The sequence below is a fragment of the Micropterus salmoides genome, unplaced genomic scaffold, assembly GCF_014851395.1.
Source record: "Micropterus salmoides isolate LMB-PRFRI ecotype aquatic unplaced genomic scaffold, ASM1485139v1 Ms_hic_scaffold_22, whole genome shotgun sequence".
In the NCBI taxonomy this organism is placed as follows: domain Eukaryota; kingdom Metazoa; phylum Chordata; class Actinopteri; order Centrarchiformes; family Centrarchidae; genus Micropterus; species Micropterus salmoides.
In genome coordinates, this window is record NW_024041373.1 from 25,321,979 (window position 1) to 25,341,452 (window position 19,474).

The 19,474-nt window shown below is 39.9% G+C and overlaps 1 protein-coding gene across 3 annotated transcripts; it reads left to right on the forward strand.

Annotated features, from left to right (window-relative positions):
• Window positions 1-1,162: 1,162 nt before the first annotated feature.
• On the forward strand, window positions 1,163-19,173 carry lnpk (lunapark, ER junction formation factor). Of its 3 annotated transcripts, none has more exons than XM_038736819.1 (16): window positions 1,163-1,291; window positions 3,531-3,600; window positions 7,131-7,172; window positions 7,582-7,632; window positions 7,726-7,862; window positions 8,092-8,150; window positions 8,487-8,527; window positions 8,894-8,977; window positions 9,083-9,134; window positions 9,337-9,450; window positions 9,728-9,838; window positions 10,002-10,107; window positions 10,677-10,747; window positions 10,975-11,145; window positions 12,142-12,231; window positions 15,924-19,173. In XM_038736819.1, exons 2-16 carry the CDS (start codon window positions 3,574-3,576, stop codon window positions 16,115-16,117), a joined length of 1,350 nt encoding a protein of 449 aa, XP_038592747.1. In that variant the 5' UTR covers window positions 1,163-1,291; window positions 3,531-3,573; the 3' UTR covers window positions 16,118-19,173. The 3 variants fall into 3 exon arrangements, with proteins under 3 accessions (XP_038592747.1, XP_038592748.1, XP_038592749.1); XM_038736820.1 differs by having other exon boundaries at window positions 9,746-9,838; XM_038736821.1 differs by lacking the exon at window positions 12,142-12,231.
• The last annotated feature ends 301 nt before the right edge of the window (window positions 19,174-19,474 follow it).

The following is a 19,474-nucleotide window of genomic DNA, read 5'->3' on the forward strand; positions in this document are numbered from 1 at the left end:
ATTCAACCAGTAGATTCTACAGCTTCACAACATTTCCTACAAGGTGTGTGTTTTAAGGAGCTGAGCTGGGTCTCAATTTGTTTTGGTGTGTGACATTCAGCAGCCTCGTATTATTGTTATAATTATTTTGCAGAATAAGCCACTTTTACTAAAAGGAAAACTACAACATTATTCACTTATTGTAAATGTGTATCTGAGGTTCTGATATCTACAACATGTGTAGGGAGCATGTGGCCTCAAAAAGCTGAAAAGTGCCTCACCAGCTGTTGCTACCTGCAGAGAGGAAGAGAGGACATTGCTGTCAGAATAACCACTTCACAGCGTGTTTAGTTGTTGCCGTTTGGCTGGAAAGGAAATTGTTACGTTGCAGATATTTTAAAGGGTAATCTTTTAAATTAAAATACATGTTGGCACGATTATAATTCAATGTTAAATTAAAGATGTGATATCATCACAACTTACGATCTGATGTAGTATTCTCTGCCCCTCAGATCAGCTCACATTAAACTCACATAGCCTAATAAAATTACGACATCTGGTGGCGAGATTTTGACTCACACCTTAAAATGACAGCTGACCGTGGATATGTGCGGGAGATCCTTTTTAGGACTTTTCTTATTTGATGACTGGCTTTATATTATTCCACCTCTGTATTCTTGTTTGGAAGGCTGACCTTTCATCAGCCTATTTGACTTGTAAAATAAATGTAATGTTGGCTTTTAGTATTTCTTATTTTCTGTGAGTGGGCTGTTTATCATTTCATGATGTAGGCTACATATTCAATAACTGTTGTGGTCACTTATTATTTCAACACATTGAGTTTTCATTAATATATGTGATGATTAAGGTTAAGTAGCCTAGTAGCCAAGCCAAGGTAGAATAAATGCATCACGTGTGTGGCTCCTGTGCTTGAGGCAGTTTGGGGGAAATTGACACGAGACATTCAATAAACAAACAATAAAAATACGTTTTTTAAATACTTTTATTGACTAACCAAGTCAATAAGTTGTATAAATTGTGTCAAGCTGTTTCTGAATGCAGCCCTTGGTGAAAATCGCATGACTTCGCTCACGGACCCGAACAGACTACAACGCAAAGGGCTCTGGGAAAGAAATCAACCTCTGTTTCCGGGTCACTCATGAATTACATCCGTTACGTCCGTTACGTTTCCACGCCGCGCAAACTCGCCTGGCAGTTGAGATGATGTCAGTTCAGAAAGCGGCTGCTTGCTTGGTTCTGCGCTAGCTTGACCAAATGACCGGCTAACAGAAACACTTGAACACCAACTAATGTAAGTACTTCTTTAAATTAAACGCCGAACGAAGACGACCAAGCTTAACGACAGTGTCCTGCTGGTAACGTTAAGTTACTACTAGTCAGTTACGTTAGTGTTATTGTCACAGTTGCTAACTAACGTTAGCTGAACTCTGTAACGGTACAGCAGTGAACATATGTTGCACTTTAGGTATTATTTTGTTGAATTCACACCACATGTATGTGAAGTTAAAGCTTAAATTAAAGGACTAACGGCCTCCGTCTACCTGGTTATGTAGCGCTACTGGTGCGTTTGAAATATCCTTTGTTTTGTGGGGGCAGCTAACGATAGCCAAAGTTAACCTTCACTTCATTAGCTGGAAACGTGTTTATTTGTCTCGTGCAAAGGGCCAATGCCAAATAGTGAAATCACGTATTTGTCTGCAAACAGCTATATTATAAACATTATAAATGCGAGGTCAAAGCCAGTTAACGTTGTACCATTGGTATAGTTAAGTTTTTTTGTAGTGAGTATAACGTTACTGGGATTTTCCCATCCCAGCCTCATACTCAACCGTCCCAGAGCGACAACCCACTTAATAATGCACACAGTATGCATCTACATGTAACTGAGGTCATTCTGAAAGACTGCTTATGTGTTATCAGCATGTCAATTTATTATAAGCAACACAAGACATTAATAGCCAATGACATTTATAGCTGGAGAGACTGGACTGATTTCCTACTGTTTAGTGTTAATCGCCATCTAACCCAGATAGTTAAGAGCTACATTTAGCCTTAGATGTTATATGAATATAGTCCATGTAGCACAGGTTTATCAGCTTTCTTTTAAGAGTACAAGTTGCCATTACATTAATGGAGAGTTGAGGGTTATCAGTAGCAGTATTAACAATTACAATTTGAGCAATTCTATCACCATCAGTAATTCATTACAGAATATTATGAATTTAACAGTGACGACACAAAAAGCGGTCCACGTCTTATCAAGCACACTTAACCTTCTAAAACCATTGTCTAAATTAGGCTGTGTACTGTATTAGCTTAAATGCATGAGAAAGCATCCAGGAACTACTACTTCCACTACTGTACACACACACACAGTGGGCCTTTCTGAAACTGCTTGCTACTTCCTCTCCCTACCTGCTTAAAGTTCGTTTCATCTGCTGAAGCTGCAGTGCCACCTGGAGCGGCAGTAGCTTCTGGGGCAGGCTTATGAAAACACTGAGAGTGTAGTTTGAGGTTACTTTCGTTTCATATGTCCTTAAGTGATTCACATTAGTTAATTTAAATATCTCCAACCAACTGTGTTGTTGTTCCTTGGTAGGTGACGCCAGGTCACAGGCCACAGAAGCCCCAATGGTCCAAAAGTCATTGCCTTGCAACACAGACAGGGTGAATTTAAGAATGAAAGTGTGAATGTTCTGTCACAAAACAATGTTGTACGTATCAGCACGCTTTTTTAAGTGGATATACAGAAATCTTTGACTGTTCTAAGTGGGTATAAGGCGTATACCTGCATATCACCTAGACTAAACCACAGTCTTTACCTTTTTACTTCAAGCAATGTGCTGAAACTGTTGTTGCCAAGAGAGCCAACCATTCAAACTTGAATTACCTTAAAAAAAAAACCCAACAATTATCTCATTAAACATTTTGCTCATAGTCTTTAGAAGTTAAACACAATTTGATTGTAACCATATTATGCTGTCGAGGTGTACACTGTTGCCTTTCTTGCTGGTGTCTTCTTTAAAATGCATTGCTGGAGTGACGAGCCATGTGTTTAATTTAGCTACATGTGGTTAAGTTATCTGAAAAATTGAGTCATGTTCTGATTAAGTCAAATGTATGTCATCATAACCTTTGAGTAGATGTTGCCCTTTATCCAGATGGATAAAACGAGCTTTTTGCAGTGAGTTTGTATTGGCCGTGCAGAGTGAGCAGTTTTCGGTGCTGAATAGTTTTTTTTTAAATGAACTAAGTCCACTTTTCAGCAAGAGACCTACCCTGCAGTATGATATTTGTTGGTGTTGTGCAGTCCTATGTTTGATGTTGAGCAAAGATTTTCTCAGTAAATCTACAACAACGGCAACCATTGTATCCAATTATTCTAGTGGCAGCTTACTAAAGCCTGTGATGACGCAAGTGTTGTGTAAATGTTATGGGAGGGCTTAACTGTGGTGTTTAACACAAGTGTGTAACGGTAGGATCATACGCTTTGTTTACCTGTTGTTTAACTGAAACTTTCTGTTCCATAGTGACCCAAAGGAATCAAAAAGGACAATACTCTAATTTACAGATATGGGGGCCCTGATATCCAGATGGAAGGTAAGTGTTGTGGTGTCCGAACAATAATGCTGCGATGATGTGTTGACAAGAAATCCGCTTGACACTGTTCTTGATCATAAAAGTTTATTACATCAAGGAGTTCAGCATCAATTACAAGCTCTGCAGCAGCTTGGAGAGTGACCCAGCCCGATGGCTACTCTGTCTCTCTGTACATCAAACACAGCTTATATAGGACATGTTTAGGTATCTGCTAAATACCATATAAGGGTCAGAGTCTGCAATCTAAAACTCCAATCCATATAAGAGCAAAGTTCTATAGGATAAGTGTAGACATCTTGTTGGACACCAGATAAGGGTCTGAGCCTCCACATAACCACTGACCTCTACTCTCCCCTTAAAGGTCACTAATACTCTATCCAGCTGCTACAGTGCTATGTTAAACTGTTATGCGTCAAATGCACATATGTTATACACCACAGTGTGAACTGAATGAATGAAATAATCTCATTAAATACTCCTTTCTTTACATAGTTGAATGTGCTGACAACAAAATCACACACAAATTATCAATGGAAATCAAATTTATCAACCCATGGAGGTCTGGATTTGGAGTCGCACTCAAAATCAAAGTGGAAAACCACATTACAGGCTGATCCAACTTTGATGTGATGTCCTTAAAACAAGTCAATATGAGGCTCAGAAGTGTGTGTGGCTTCCACGTGCCTGTATGACCTCCCTACAACGCCTGGGCATGCTCCTGATGAGGTGGCGGATGGTCTCCTGAGGGATCTCCTCCCAGACCTGGACTAAAGCATCCGCCAACTCCTGGACAGTCTGTGGTGCAACGTGGCGTTGGTGGATGGAGCGAGACATGATGTCCCAGATGTGCTCAATTGGATTCAGGTCTGGAGAACAGTCAGGCCAGTCCATAGCATCAATGCCTTCATCTTGCAGGAACTGCTGACACACTCCAGCCACATGAGGTCTAGCATTGTCTTGCATTAGGAGGAACCCAGGGCCAACCGCACCAGCATATGGTCTCACAAGGGGTCTGAGGATCTCATCTCGGTACCTAATGGCAGTCAGGCTACCTCTGGCGAGCACATGGAGGGCTGTGCGGCCCCCAAAAGAAATGCCACCCCACGCCATTACTGACCCACCACCAAACCGGTCATGCTGGAGGATGTTGCAGCAGCAGAACGTTCTCCACGGCGTCTCCAGACTCTGTCACGTCTGTCACATGTGCTCAGTGTGAACCTGCTTTCATCTGTGAAGAGCACAGGGCGCCAGTGGCGAATTTGCCAATCTTGGTGTTCTCTGGCAAATGCCAAACGTCCTGCACGTGTTGGGCTGTAAGCACAACCCCCACCTGTGGACGTTGGGCCCTCATACCACCCTTATGGAGTCTGTTTCTGACCGTTTGAGCAGACACTTGCACATTTGTGGCCTGCTGGAGGTCATTTTGCAGGGCTTTGGCAGTGCTCCTCCTGCTCCTCCTTGCACAAAGACGGAGGTAGCGGTCCTGCTGCTGGGTTGTTGCCCTCCTACGGCCTCCTCCACGTCTCCTGATGTACTGGCCTGTCTCCTGGCAGCGCCTCCATGCTCTGGACATTACGCTGACAGACACAGCAAACCTTATTGCCGCAGCTTGCATTGATGTGCCATCCTGGATGAGCCGCACTGCCTGAGCCACTTGTGTGGGTTGTAGACTGTCTCATGCTACCACTGGAGTGAAAGCACCGCCAGCATTGAAAAGTGACCAAAACATCAGCCAGGAAGCATAGGAACTGAGAAGTGGTCTGTGGTCACCACCTGCAGAACCACTACTTTATTGGGGGTGTCTTGCTAATTGCCTATAATTTCCACCAGTTGTCTATTCCATTTGCACAACAGCATGTGAAACTGATTGTCAATCAGTGTTGCTTCCTAAGTGGACAGTTTGATTGACTTGGAGTTAAATTGTGTTGTTTAAGTGTACCCTTTATTTTTTTGAGCAGTATATTACATGGGGCCAAGTCATGCCTTAACCTGTATTAGTAAAATCTTAAAATCAATTCCAAAATATACAGGCAGTTGTTGTAGATAGATATAAAGCAATAAGACTCATCATCTACTCTTACCAGTCAAGTTTTTAAAACGGTAACATTTGAATAACAATAGTTAGACTGATAAGGTAGAGGCAGTAGCTCAGCCGTCAGGCTAGCAGATATCTGTGTTCTCTGGGAATCTTACAAGGTTGTCTTTTTTTTACACGAATTTACTGGCTTCACAGATTAGAGTACAACTCATGTATAGTAATTTTTTTTACAAGATTTCAATATGATGTAGCATTGGAGAATAAACATCAGATACATCTGTTGTTCTGGGTTAAGGCCAGCTAAAGATGACCTAATAGGGAAATCCATAGGCACTAAGGGGAAGACAGAAACATAAAAGGGACCAAAAGATGTTATCCTTTAGATTGATGTTGGCACTTGACGAGTTCACGTTGAATGTTTGCTGGCACTGTATCTCCTCGGTCGGGCTCAATAAACCATGCTACTAATTCTTCTTCAGTCTTAGAAACTTCTTCATTACACCTGGCTCATAATATTTCTTCAACAGGTACAAACATGTCAACATTTGGAAAAAATCACTCTTTTGAATGAGCCCTTGATGGTTCCTTTTTCTTTATGCTGACTGAGATAATACTGATGAGCATGAAAATGAGACAAATTCATGAGTCAACGGTGTAGACATTTAATATTTCTAAAATAGACCTACGTTACTTAAGGTGTAGTTAAATGGAAGCCATGTTACTGTAGGCTAATTATGTCACTTGAGAGGGGAGCAAATGCCAAGCTCACTGAAAATGACAGAATCTGAATTAAAATTGCCTTATTACAGTTTTAGTTAGTGGTTGTGAAATCAATTCATAAATGTCATACATAGGCCCTGTCAGAAGACATTCTGTTTATAGCAATGGCGTAAGTCTAGGGTGAGTTTCTCCACTATATCCTCATGCTAAAATCGACTATAAATCCTTTTTTACCAGGGTGGCATGCCCCAAGACCCCCATAGGGGATTCACATCTTTGACATCACAAGTTTGCATCCCAATAGCCCTCAACCCACTGAACCTTACACTTGAGCTAGATGAAATTCATATACTATTTTTAGACATACTAGAGAAGTCAAAGGGAGATAGAGGGAGGCAGAGAGAGACAGCAAGAGGGAGTGAGCAGTAGAAAGTTCAACCCTAGGTCTTTGCATGCATTCATTTTCCAGAAAGAGAGAGGAGGAAGTAAAAACAGGGATACACATAGGTATAGATGTATAGTATATCATGTATAGATGAGAGAGAATATGGTACACTACATTTGTTTTTATTTACATGTAGCTAATATATTTGATTGAACCAGGAGCCCCCTTTGTAAGTCAGAAGTATTCTGTGTTTACAGGAACGGTCGATTGTTTACTGACACATCAAATCAGTTCTGAATCTGTTGGCTGTCAGTGACTCTGAGAAGCCCAGTGTTAACTGTTCTGAATAACCTGATTGTGATTTTCTGATCTTTATCCTCAATCCAGACAAAGCCAACCACAGTTGAGCAGCTGGAGAACATTGACAAGGTACTGACTAAATATTGTCTGAAGTTATGTACTCGGACAATGTTTATAATACTGTTATAATGTTTATGGCATTTTTTTTTAGTTCATCATATTGAAGATATACTGTAATTAATTGGGGCCACACTGAACACGAGCAGGAATTGCACTTTTTAGTCAATAATGTTAGCAGCTGACATCAATAATCCTGTTTCATGAAAAAGGTCACTCTTTTTTTTGAAGATGGGATATGGTGTTTACTTGTGTCGACCTGAAACAGTAACTCATACATTAGTATCCCAGGTGAAATCAGAGCAAAGGGAACATAAAATTGCTTTCCTGGAAACTCACAGTTGATGAACTATAAATGTAACATCGGATTATTTGAGATTCTTTGCATTGTTTAAATATTACCTCCATGTTTCCCTTGTAGGAGATTAAAGAGCTGGAGGAGTTTAGAGCCAAAAACCAACGTCTGCAAAAGGTGAAGTCAGCAAAACATCCAAAACATGCAGTGATGTTTTTGAATCATAGTTTCTCTTTCCTCATCAGTGTGTTTGTGTGTATCTGTCGGCAGCTGTGGGTTGGCCGGTTGCTTCTCTACTCATCAGTCCTATACCTGTTGATCTCTTTGATTGTGTACTGTCTCTACCTACCTGAACAATGGCTGCAGAGAATATCCATGGCTCTGCCATTCTTCATATACCCTGTGCTGTGAGTGCTCACATTGTTTTACAATATCCCTCACAACCCTCAGTACAGACGTGCAATTTTTAATCTGGTACATCCTTGTATGCACAGTGTTTTTGCCTTTTTATTGTTTTCCATGAACTTGATAAGCTGTAAAGTGAGCAAAGAAAAGAGCTTGTGTAATCTGAAGTTGATTATTAAAAACAACTTCATCTCTCTTTTTCTTGCTTTTCTTTTTCTTTCTCATCATCAGGGTCTGGTTCATCAGGAAGTTTTTGGTCTTCCTCTTTTCCAAACGCACTGAGAGAAACAGTAAGTTGTCTATCATTCCCTCTCTGTCCATCTATCTTTGCAACTAACGCATCTTTTTCAGGCTTTTGTTGATTTTAATAGCTTATGAAACTATTGATGTTATAGCCTGCCCTATAGAGGCAAAGAGCTGCGCAGACATTTGTGTTACCAACAACTACAAGATATTTTAAACTGTACAACTGAAAATATAGCTTGATAATATTGTAAGCACAATAGCTTAATGATAGGCTAAGTATACACCACTTTCAAATGTGTTTTACCTAGTATATTTCATTAGATGGATTCTGATTTAAGATAAAGTCAAGTGACTAAAGTTATTTCTGCTTCTTTTTTCAGATGATAAACTAGAAGATTTAAAGGCTTCCAAAAAAAAGATTGTAAGTGTCCAACTCTTTGCAGCTCACATTTCATTTATGTGTGTTCTACTGGTTTGTTTAAAGAGAGCTGGTGCAATGCAATGCAAAGGTTTGTACTTGTCAACGTTACGACTCGTCAAAAAAGAATTGCTGCTCAGTCGTTGCAGTTGCCTCCTAAATTAAATTTTTTGTTTTGTTGTTAACAAGCTTCGAAAACGGCAACTTTTAGGTCTGCTCTTTAGAGTAGAGTCTCTTCTCAAAAGTTTGGTATTGCTACTTTGAGATAAATTATTCTAGCTTATTCCCAGCACTCCTTTGTGTTTTAACTAAAGGACCACAATTCAATATGCATGTTAAAACAGAAGTTTCTGTGTTTTGTGTTTACAGCTTGAGGAAGTGATGGAAACAGAGACATACAAAAACGCCAAACTCATCCTGGAACGCTTTGACCCCGAAGCTAAGAAGAAAGCTGTGAGTTCTGATGTCTGTTCTTTTGCTTTATCTGTGTTTGTTTAGTTTATCTTTATTGTGACTCCATTTTTTAAAATGTTGATTTTGTTTACTGTTATGTTATAGGAGCTGGAGTCGACTCCAGTGCGTCCTCAAATGACTCCCAGACCAGGACAAGGTATAACATGCATCAATACACAACAAAAAGATTGCATTTAAAGTTGAGTGGTGTTTGACGGCGCTCATGCCAGAGCAACAAGTTAGAGCAAGTTGAGAAACAAGAGCTACAAAAAGGATCCCCTGTCACGCAATGATTGAAGAATAGATGCATCCAATTCTGAAAAAAACAAACAGTGATGATTTTCTCTCCTCCTGTGCAGAGATTCGACAGAGAGGGGTGACAATGAGACCCATGCCGATGGGCACCCCGACTGCAATGGCAATGACTCCCTTGGGAGCAAGGCCTGCATTGGGACCAGGGGGCACACCTGTGGGTAAGGGGCCGCACAGAGATACTTAACATCAAGTGTGAGGAAGTGTCATGGTTTGTAAGTGCATCAACTTTGGTGCTGGGTCCACACAGCACCGTGAGTGAACAGTGAGAGCTTTTCAATTTTTTCACCAGTCAAGTCTGTCTGTCTATGCAGATCTCAGGCATCCAGGTCATGGGCTAAGTCAAAGGTAACTGGAATGAACAGCAAGTCCAGTTGCCTTTCACTTAGTTCTTTTATACATCTGTCTGGTCTTTATCCCATGTTGCTCTCCCTACAGAACCTGTTCCTCTCTCAGCTCCAGGAGGACCTCCAGAGAGATCTGCCATGTCTGCCTCTTTCCTCCAGGGGGCCGTACCCAGGACCCCCTGCTCCCCTATACCAGGTGTAGGTAAGTTGTAAAGGCTTTGAGTGCATATTGGCATAAACGCTTCTGTGCAAGAGAAAAGACACATCTCTGTAGCTGGTTTCTGCATTTGAGTTTGGGTTTTGTATTTCTGAATGTAAAAGTGTGTGTGTGTATTAATTTCCATGTATGTGAACTGTTTTTACAGGCATGCACCCACCAGGTCCTCCATTAGCAAGACCCGTTCTGCCCAAAGACAGGGGAGCTGTGGACCGAGTCATTGAGTACCTGGTAGGGGATGGACCACAGAACAGGTGAAGATGCTTTTTTTTTCTTTTGGTTTTAGATGTAAACCTACTGTGAAAGTAACTTGCAACTTACTACCAAACTCACAATCTCATTTAGCAGTTTATTCACAAGCGGGTGGTCATTTTTTAGTGGGAAGTAATAGCAGCAGTAGATTAACTTGTAGATGAAGACGTGTTGATGTCGCCACCTACTGGCAAAGTAAGGAATAGCTGCAACAGAAACTGGGAAAAGGAAAAAAAGTGGCTGGCTCATTGCCAGCGTGTGGCGCAAGTGATATAATTTCAGAAGCATTTAATGATCTTTCCTATAGATGGCACAACTACACCCCTAGTTTCTTAGTAAGCTGCACCTAATCAGCTATACATTTACGTGATTAAAGTGCATGCTAATGGGTACAGGTCTCCTGGGGTCATCAAAAATCCCTCAGGTAACAGGTAATCACTGACGGAATTAGACAAGGCACGTTAATGGAAACATTTTTTTATCAGTTTACTCCTAGAATGCCTGAACACCACAAAATTATTATATCTAACAGTGTCTTCCCCCTCCCTCTGTCGCTCCTTCCTTCCTGTAGATACGCTTTGATCTGCCAACAGTGCTTTTCTCATAACGGCATGGCTCTGAAAGAAGAGTTTGAATATCTAGGTAAGAACAGAAACACACTACTGCATTTAATGAGAAGGGCAAATCTCAATTAAGAGAAAACATAATGTGAGTGAGCTTTTGATATTGTAAACCTGAAGGAAGTTGTTATAATTCAAATAGGAATTAATAACCAGTTGATGCAGAGTTTATGAAATGATACAATCTCTCCTTCTCATTCCCTTTCTTGTTTTATTTCTCCGTCCTTCTTCCTGTCTTTAACCCCTCAGCGTTCCGTTGTGCGTACTGCTACTTTCTGAATCCGGCCAGGAAGACACGCCCTCAGGCTCCCCGGCTTCCAGAGTTCAGCTACGAGAGGAGGCTGCGAGCTGAATCTCCTTCCCCTGGACCAACACCACGTTCTGGGACAGACACAGAGGAGAGCCCACTTCCTTCTGGAGGTACTGGAAAAACACAAACACAAACAAGCTGCAAGCAAGACCAACCGAGACTGGGTCTCCTAAGGTCTGAATTGAGAACACACTGAAAGGGGTTTGTGTTACAGCAGAGAGCAACTCTGAAGCAAGTCCTAATTATGACGAATGCTAATCCTGTTGACAAATACAGTGCTGATTCATACACACTGGAAGAACAGTCAGACATTGACTGAAGAAACATCTGAGATCAGACAAAAGTGAATTTGGTCTGAAACAGAGACAAGAAGGGAATTGCAAAAATTGGCTAAGACTGGAAACCAAGACACTGAACATGTGTACTACACCTCTGAAAGAGACCTGCACACACACATACTCTCATACTCACAGCGTTATGTGCATCATGTTACTTACTCCATGTCCTAACCACCAGTGTTAAATGCTTCTTAGTTCAGTGCTGTTATGATTGATTCTTTCCCTAACTTTAATGATGTCAGTTTTTATTATTCTTTTGTAGTTGTTATTGAGCAATGAGCCCGCAGAGGTGAGGCAACACCACCACCTTCAAATATCACCATCCTCTTTGCTGCAAGAAGCAACATAGTGCAAAAAGTAATTAGAAAATTGAGAAACACAACTGGCATAATCTTTGCCACATACAATCAGTTGCAAAATTTAATCCAGACATGATTCTTTCTAGTTACAGACAACCATCTTGTCACTGTGGTGCAACACAATTCAACTAGTAAAGAACATGTTTTTTACTCTGATCTGAACTATTGCAGGGTGGCTGTCTTACTAGTTAAATACTATATGTCTTACCCAAAGTACTAGTTAGATTGAATCATTGGAAATTGATTCTGTGCATGTGGCAGTGAAGTAAAACAGACCCGTGAAACTGCAAACATCACAATTTGGTTCAACAGATTCTGCATTCATAGAAGTTCCTCAGCACATTTCCTTTGTCAGACCTGTGTTGCATTATAGTGACCAGTGGGTTTAATGGTGTGATCTTGCCTCTAGCCAAGGCTCCAGCTCCGTGGAATTTGGTCCACAGTTTCCAGATCCAGCAGAGTCCAAAGAACCCTCAGAACCGACCTCTGCAGAGTCCAGGTTTCCCTCCTCTCCCTGCACTGTCTGAGATTAATTTGAACTGATCTGATAGCTTTGATTACTTCAGAATGGGTCCATTTTCTTTGCTGTAGAATCAATAACATTGTAGAACTCAGACCAGTGCCTATCCCTAATTGCTACCTGTAATCGTACTAAAACAACTTTGGGTTTTAGCTGTTATTGGGTGTCTATACTAGACCTGGGTCAAATACAGTTTACAAATACATTTTATTCTATTTGGAGAATAAAAATTCATCCTGCAAAGTTAAAAATGAAGTCACACAAACGCTTGTGAAATTTGTATTCTTTGATTAACATCTAATCTCGTAGTGTTTGAGTTGTAAACATTTGGTGACGTATGAATTTAAGCAAATTAATAGTACACTTGTTTGACCCAGATCTGGTCTTCACTGTGTGTCCAGAATATTTAGACAAACTTCTTCATTGAGTGATTGATTTACTCTCCAATCTACATCATATATGTCTAAATTGTCTCAAAAAAACCAAACATTTTCTTTTTGTCATTTGCATTTACGTAAAAAAGAGATCAGAGGTGGTGTCTGGCCATATCGCAAAAAAGAAGATTGTCAGATATTTTGTGCATAAAGTGTCATTTCATGTCTGGTTATTTAATCCTCTTTTTTACCAGATGTATTCTGTTAGGGGAGCTGTGGTGATTTCAATATAAGAGTTCCGATTCGTGTTTTTAATCCTACTCTTAGCACATTTAACCCAATCCCAGATGAAACTATTGCTGCTGTGCAGCAGTGAGTCGGGGCCAGGCACTTTGAGGAGGATGAAGAAGATGGAGGAAGAGGAGAAACCAAATTTATCGTTAAAAAATTTAAGGCCCATGTCTCTTAATTCACATAGCACAATGCCTGAGTATAAGATGTTCGTTCTGGATCACATAGGTCTTTAACTCAAGCTTTGCCACCAATGGCATACTGTGATCAGGTGGCTTCAACTAAGACTTACCCAACCATGAGGCTAACAGCTGTCCATGCAAGTAAAGACAGATTTCAAAGTAGTGTCAAAAATTCAGCAATACCAAACAGGACAAAATTCTGAGAATTTGTGTTCTTCTGTAATTTATTTTTACAAAGATTGAATAGTCCATAAGTTTCCATTGACTACAATATGATAGGATTCAAAATACTGTTAAAAAAAAAAATTGTTTTTTGGGATACAGTTTGGAAATTTTCCACACTAAATCTATCATGACGTCAAAAAATAAAAATTTTCTCTCATAAACATTAAAGATTTATTTTGCTAGAATGTACGTTTGCTGTAAAACATTTTGATACACTGTGGACTAAATTTTTGATCATTCAAAAATCTGGCTGGAATAGTAAGATGCAGTGTGGCAAGTTTGGTGTCAATTGACCAAAAAATGTGGGAGTGGGAGACAAATGTGCCTGTTTTTTTGTTGTTTTTTGAGAAGAACAGAGTGATGGACTGGATAATTCCTGCTAACTCGAAGCATCTGAACATTTCTGCTCAATGGGGCCTACATTTTTGGTAAAAGTTGCAAAGTGGTAGCAAATACGACTGATTTGTTATGTGTATGTTTTCAACTTTAGACGTTGCTGTAGTACCTCCATCAGGACTATTGGCCTACAATGCCAGTTGAGAAAGTCTGGCATAGGACTGGACCTAAAGTTTATTTTCAGGCATTGGAGGATAGTTTTCCACGTAGAAAGAAGAATAAAAATAATAACATTGGCAAATCCAAGAGGGTCTGGCACAGGGCTCCAGACTCATTTGTTTCACCTTCATCCCAAAACTGTCCCGAAGAACAATTTGAACCGTCCTGAAGTTAATATAAAGCGTCCCAAAATCAAAATGTTGTTTCTTTACTTTATTATTATCCTCTGTAGTTAGTGACATAATAAATGATGATAAAATAAATAGCACTTATTTTGTTCGATTCAAACAAAAATATTTAAAAACAAAACTGAAAAGTTATCTGTTGGGGCACCTTTTTATCTCGATGATAAAGGATTTAATTGTAATTCAGTTATAAACTCCTGGACTGTGTTTCAGCAGGTTTTCTGCTCATGGTCAAAATGTTCTGCACATTCAGAATCTCTCCCACATATCTGTGTTCTCTGACATGTCCAGAAAAAAATTGTAATACTGAGATTAACATCATTATTTAATGAGAATTCATAATATTAAGTATTAATATATTAAGTCTACCTCACCTATACTCTGCTGTGCAAACCTTCGGACTGTACTGAATGAGACAAGTGCGCTGCACTTCATCGGTGGTACGAACCGAAACTTATACTTGTGATTAGGCAGAAATCTCAGCACAAATCCACATGTTAACTTCTGCAGCTCCAATAAAGTGCAGCTCGCAGTCCCAAACAGAGCCAGATTGTGCTTCAGGTTTTAGATGTTTATAATGCAAAACTCTGCCAGCGAGTCTGCTGGCTGCATCTCGGCACGCGCAGGGGCTGGGGTTACTTTATCACTCTGTATACTGAGTTGCATTCGCTTGGTGGAGATGATTCTCGCCGCTAGTCGATGTTATCAGAATATAGATTTGTTTTTCACTGTGTGAGAAGATTGATGTGTGGCGCTTAACGCATTAGCCTACACAGCATGATTGAGAGGTCAGCAAGCTGTTTGTGACTGAGAGGATAGATGGACCTGTACTGCGGGGACAGGTGAGCTGCCAGCCAGTGATAGTGACTATAGTAACAGCATGAGAAGATGCTCTCCGTTGTAGTCGGCGCTCGGTCGGTTCAGTTTGTCATTTGCTAAGTGACAGTAATAATAAATACACACACAATGCCTTTCGTCCCTGAGGTGTCCCTGAGAATATTTCACTTCTTCCCAAAAACATTTTCTATCGTCCCCAGGACGACAGGACGCCGTTAGTCTCGAGCCCTGGTCTGGCAGCATGTGCTAATTAGAGTGCCCAGTGCTTCTTTTTTATGTACATGTTGTTCCATGTGTACAGGTGACTTACAGGTATATACTACTCTATGCTTCTGTTTCCAGATATTTTCAGTACAGCAAGTGTGTCATGTGATTATTTTACAGAATATTCTCATCTATTACAAGCCACCTCCTGTAATTGGACAGTGTGGTCCACAACAAAGAGTTTAGTAATGGGAGAGCAGTGCAGCAGTTTTAGTTGCCAATCTGCTCCTGGACTATTAATCCTGTCTGAATGGGGCTCCAAGTCATTTTTTTCTATGTAAGGGAAGAATCTTAAAGCGTGCGAATGATGGTGCATTTAGATTGTGAGTCCTGTTTGATTTTTAAATCCGCAGTGTAAAATACTAATGATTATATTAGAAGCTACGAAAATGTAGCTATGTTTATACATGTGAATATGTGTGAACACCTGAGCCTCTGGCATTGATTTTGATGAAAGGGCAGGTTGTTGGATGGGAGGAGGGGGATTTTAAGAGACGTTAGTAAAGCCTCTTATGTTCTCTGCTTCTACCCTCTTTGTTATTCAGTCAACTCTTGTTTAACTTCTGTTAACCCTAACAAAGGGAATGGTGTTCATTTTCTCTGATTACCACTGATTTGAACTCCCACAAACCAATCATTTGTTCTATTACAAACTTCACACTATCTTAGCTGCTCCTTCTTTCTCTCACCCTTCCCTGTGGTTCTGTCATTTCTCTTACTGGTTATATACACAACTTACTTACACGTGTTCTCCTCAGATGAGAGAGAGCTGGGGGAAGACGCAGGACCCACTAAAGAAGAAGAGAGTGAGAGCCAATCAAAGGAGCAGCTGCTGCAGAAGCATGAGCAGGAGGAGGAGGAAGAAGAAGAAGAAAAATGGTTCAGGAAGAGGAGGGGGCATCAGAGCAGAGTCACAGTGCCCCCCTGTGAGACAGAATCTCAGCCATCATAGTTGCAGATAGTCCAAAAGAGGACCAGGGATGTCTAATCATTCTGTCCAAAGAAAAGGTGTTTGTACTGGCCATGATAGACAGGTGGCATTTTAAAGCAATATAGGTGGAGAAGGATTGACATCAACAGTAGTTTAATGCTATCTTTCTTCCTTGCAGCCAAAAACTCAGTTTCACATGCGTTTCAGTTTGCAGCTTTTAATAGTTTTTTTTTGTTGTTGTTGTTGTTGTTTAAATCCAACAATTTGTCACCATACCATCGTACTTAGACAAAGCACGTAGAGGAGATGATGTAGATGCTGTGCTTGCTAGATGGTGTGTGTTCTTATTTTAAAAAAACGTATTGCAGTAGGATGATCTAAATTATTATGTTAGTCATATTTGATCAAATTGTCCAACGATATTGCCTAAAATGATGCCAACATATCATGGCCTTAACAGTTGGATTGGTTGACTGGGAAGTGATGATTGTAACTTTAAACTTAAGACTGTTCTCGATGGGGTAGTTGGCTGCTGATTATACTTTGTATGCGGTAACTGACATAGTTAATTTTTCAGTATTACATGAGATTATACTATTGTAGTTATTTTAGGTTTGAAGTAACTGGCTGCAGTATGATTTGTTGATAAAAAGGGTCAAAACTGCTGGTTCACAAATGGTTTGTCCTCGGATGCTGCATAAATCTAAATTCCTTCACTGACCCTGACCCCTGTCTGTATATCTTGCTAAATATCACACTTATTATTATGCATAGTGAGTTATAATACATACAAGTGTTATATTCTTTTGTTGGGTAGTGTACAAAAACATCCTACTAAGCTCTGAGAAAACAAAAGGAATTCAACAAGTGCATCTTAAAACAAACCTGTTGTGAATCGGGACATTGTTATTTTTTTTTACAGTATATGCATACAGGAGTGCATTAAGGCTACTGCTATGGCTTTCTTCATCTCCTGTTTTTAATCCCACATACAAGTTCTTTGCCTAGTGATGAAACATCTGGGATGAATTTGTTATAGTCAGATTTGACTAAACACTGCTGCTTGTACACATTTTATCCTGCCGAAATAATTACGTTGTTTTTAAAGATGTTTTAGGAGTGAGCTACACTCTGATCTACAAGGAGCAAAGGTTCTGAAGTTGTAGGCCAAAATAGAGGAATAGACTAGGGTGTACAACCGTAATTATATCCCCAGTAAATGGATGACATTAACCAGAGAAAGCAGCTGCTGTAAATCTTAGTAAATCTTATTCATTGACTGTTGACCATTCATGCCTTTGTTTCTTTGTTGGTGACTTTATGTGGGCCAACTTCTGTCAGCGGCAAATTGTTTTCACTAATGTTAAATGCCCCACCTATGGTTGCAGTTACCCAGAACACTGTGCGCACTACCCAATAACTGAACTCAGATCAGCCTTCTGTGGCGATCTGGTACAGCAGAAAATGTGCGTTTTGAGCGGAGGCAGAAGCATTTTTGTTACTCAGCTATTTAATAACCCTGTTGCTTTGTCTGTGCTCTACACGGATAGAAACCAGATTCATCAGGTCTGGAAAAGTACTTACTAAAGACTAAAGTCTCCAAATAGTTTACAGAAATAAGTAGACGTTTTACGTACTCAAGCTTTTTTTGCAGAATGGGAAAAGTGAACCTGTGCATTTTAATTCAGCTGTTTTTCTTTGAGATGTGGCCTGTCAACTTAATCTAATTTATTACTTGAGGGATAGCATAGGTGTTAATGAACTATGCTAACAACAAAGCAATTTCTGAGTAAACCGAACCAATAAACATTTAGCAGGTGAGAAAAACAGCCTGGAGCAAAAACTGCCAATGTATCTCTATCTTGTTGTTGCCAATCATAGTTCTCAATAGGATTATCATTTGCACTGTTTTATCTGTATTTCCTGACACCATTTGCACAGAATTTTTCTTTGTATTTATTTGGCCATATTGTGTTTTAATGTGTTGTTCAGGTATTGCGGCACCGTTTGGTTTTAAACATTTAGAGGCTTAATCTGTAAATGCCATGGTTCTGTCACAACTATTTAAAACGAGGTCTGATTTAGGTCCCGCAGCCTGCGAGTTTGCTGCAGATTAGCATTTGTTAATCAAATGTTTTTCAAGTGTTTTCTTGTTTGTGCTTACATTGATTTTAAGAGTTGTACATATGTGCACTCACAGTAGGAACCTGCTGTAATCATAATGTGTGCTTTGTTTGCTACTGATATTTTCATTAGGTTATAGTGTAATCTTCCCCATGTCTAACTACTGTTACAGCTACATCAAAATTAAGGAGGTTCATTTTGTAAGCACTAGCACCTAGTGTGTTAATAACAGTTTATTCTGTTATTAAATGGAAACAGAAGAAATAGTGTCTATGCAAATGTAAATATGTTGTATCACCTGTGTTGTACAGGTCTGATCCTAGAAACACACTCTGACTCAGTGGGTTAAATAATATTGAGGGGACACATGAAGTTCTATTTAATACCCTACCTTATCTCTGTGCGTTTGTTGTTGTTGACCTCAAAACATCCCAGAATAATTTGGCTGTAATGGTTTGGGCTTGCCTTCTTAATCTATACATGGTAGCAAAAGTGCTATTGGACAAACCTTTGTTGAATGTTGAAATGAGACCATGTAATGAATTTACAGTTGGCTCTCTCCATGCCTTGACCACAGCTTTACAATTTGATTTTGTCCTGTTGTTTACCTCCACCAGGCAGCTGTGTTTCCAGAAGCTGCAAAATGTAGCGTCATGGTACCGTACCAGCTCACTGAGTTGTTTAGTTGGATGGTACCAGAGTTAACGAGCTTTTTATCTCCCATTAATACCTGCTGGTGATGAATATATGGTATAAAATTCATGAAGCTGTCACTTCTAAAACTTCTAAGATCCTCAACATGTTTTCTCACTCACTGACACATGTAATACCTGTTTACTTTGTATTTGTAGTTTTGTTTTTCTCTGCTAGACTTATCACTTAGTTTTTTGCCAACGCTGGTTCTCATTAAGTGTGCGCATGGCACGCCTATTAAATGTTTTTCAACAACTAAAGAAAGTTTCTGTTGTGGTTCTTGCATGCTGTCCATGTGTACTTCACATATCTTTAGTTAAACTATCTGCAAGGCCAGACACCACTAGGGTGAGAACATCTTTGCTTATTCGTGATTTGGGTGAACTTGTGGATTTCTCAGTCTAAGCTCATGCCCACTTTAGCTACATAGTGTGGGAAATGTGACCTACAGAGTGCAAAGTCAAGACTAGATAACATGCAGAATAAGTAATAAGATAGTTATGTAAAAAAAAAAAAAAAGTCAGTGATATATTATGTCTGAAGTCTGAGCTTTAGATAACA

Excerpts from the sequence above, each read along its gene's own strand:
- lnpk (XM_038736819.1), top strand. The coding sequence starts at position 3,574 with ATGGGGGCCCTGATATCCAGATGGAAG. Across the intron at positions 3,601-7,130 it reads CCCTGATATCCAGATGGAAG|ACAAAGCCAACCACAGTTGA; the intron begins GTAAGTGTTGTG and ends TCCTCAATCCAG. Across the intron at positions 9,839-10,001 it reads CTCCCCTATACCAGGTGTAG|GCATGCACCCACCAGGTCCT; the intron begins GTAAGTTGTAAA and ends CTGTTTTTACAG.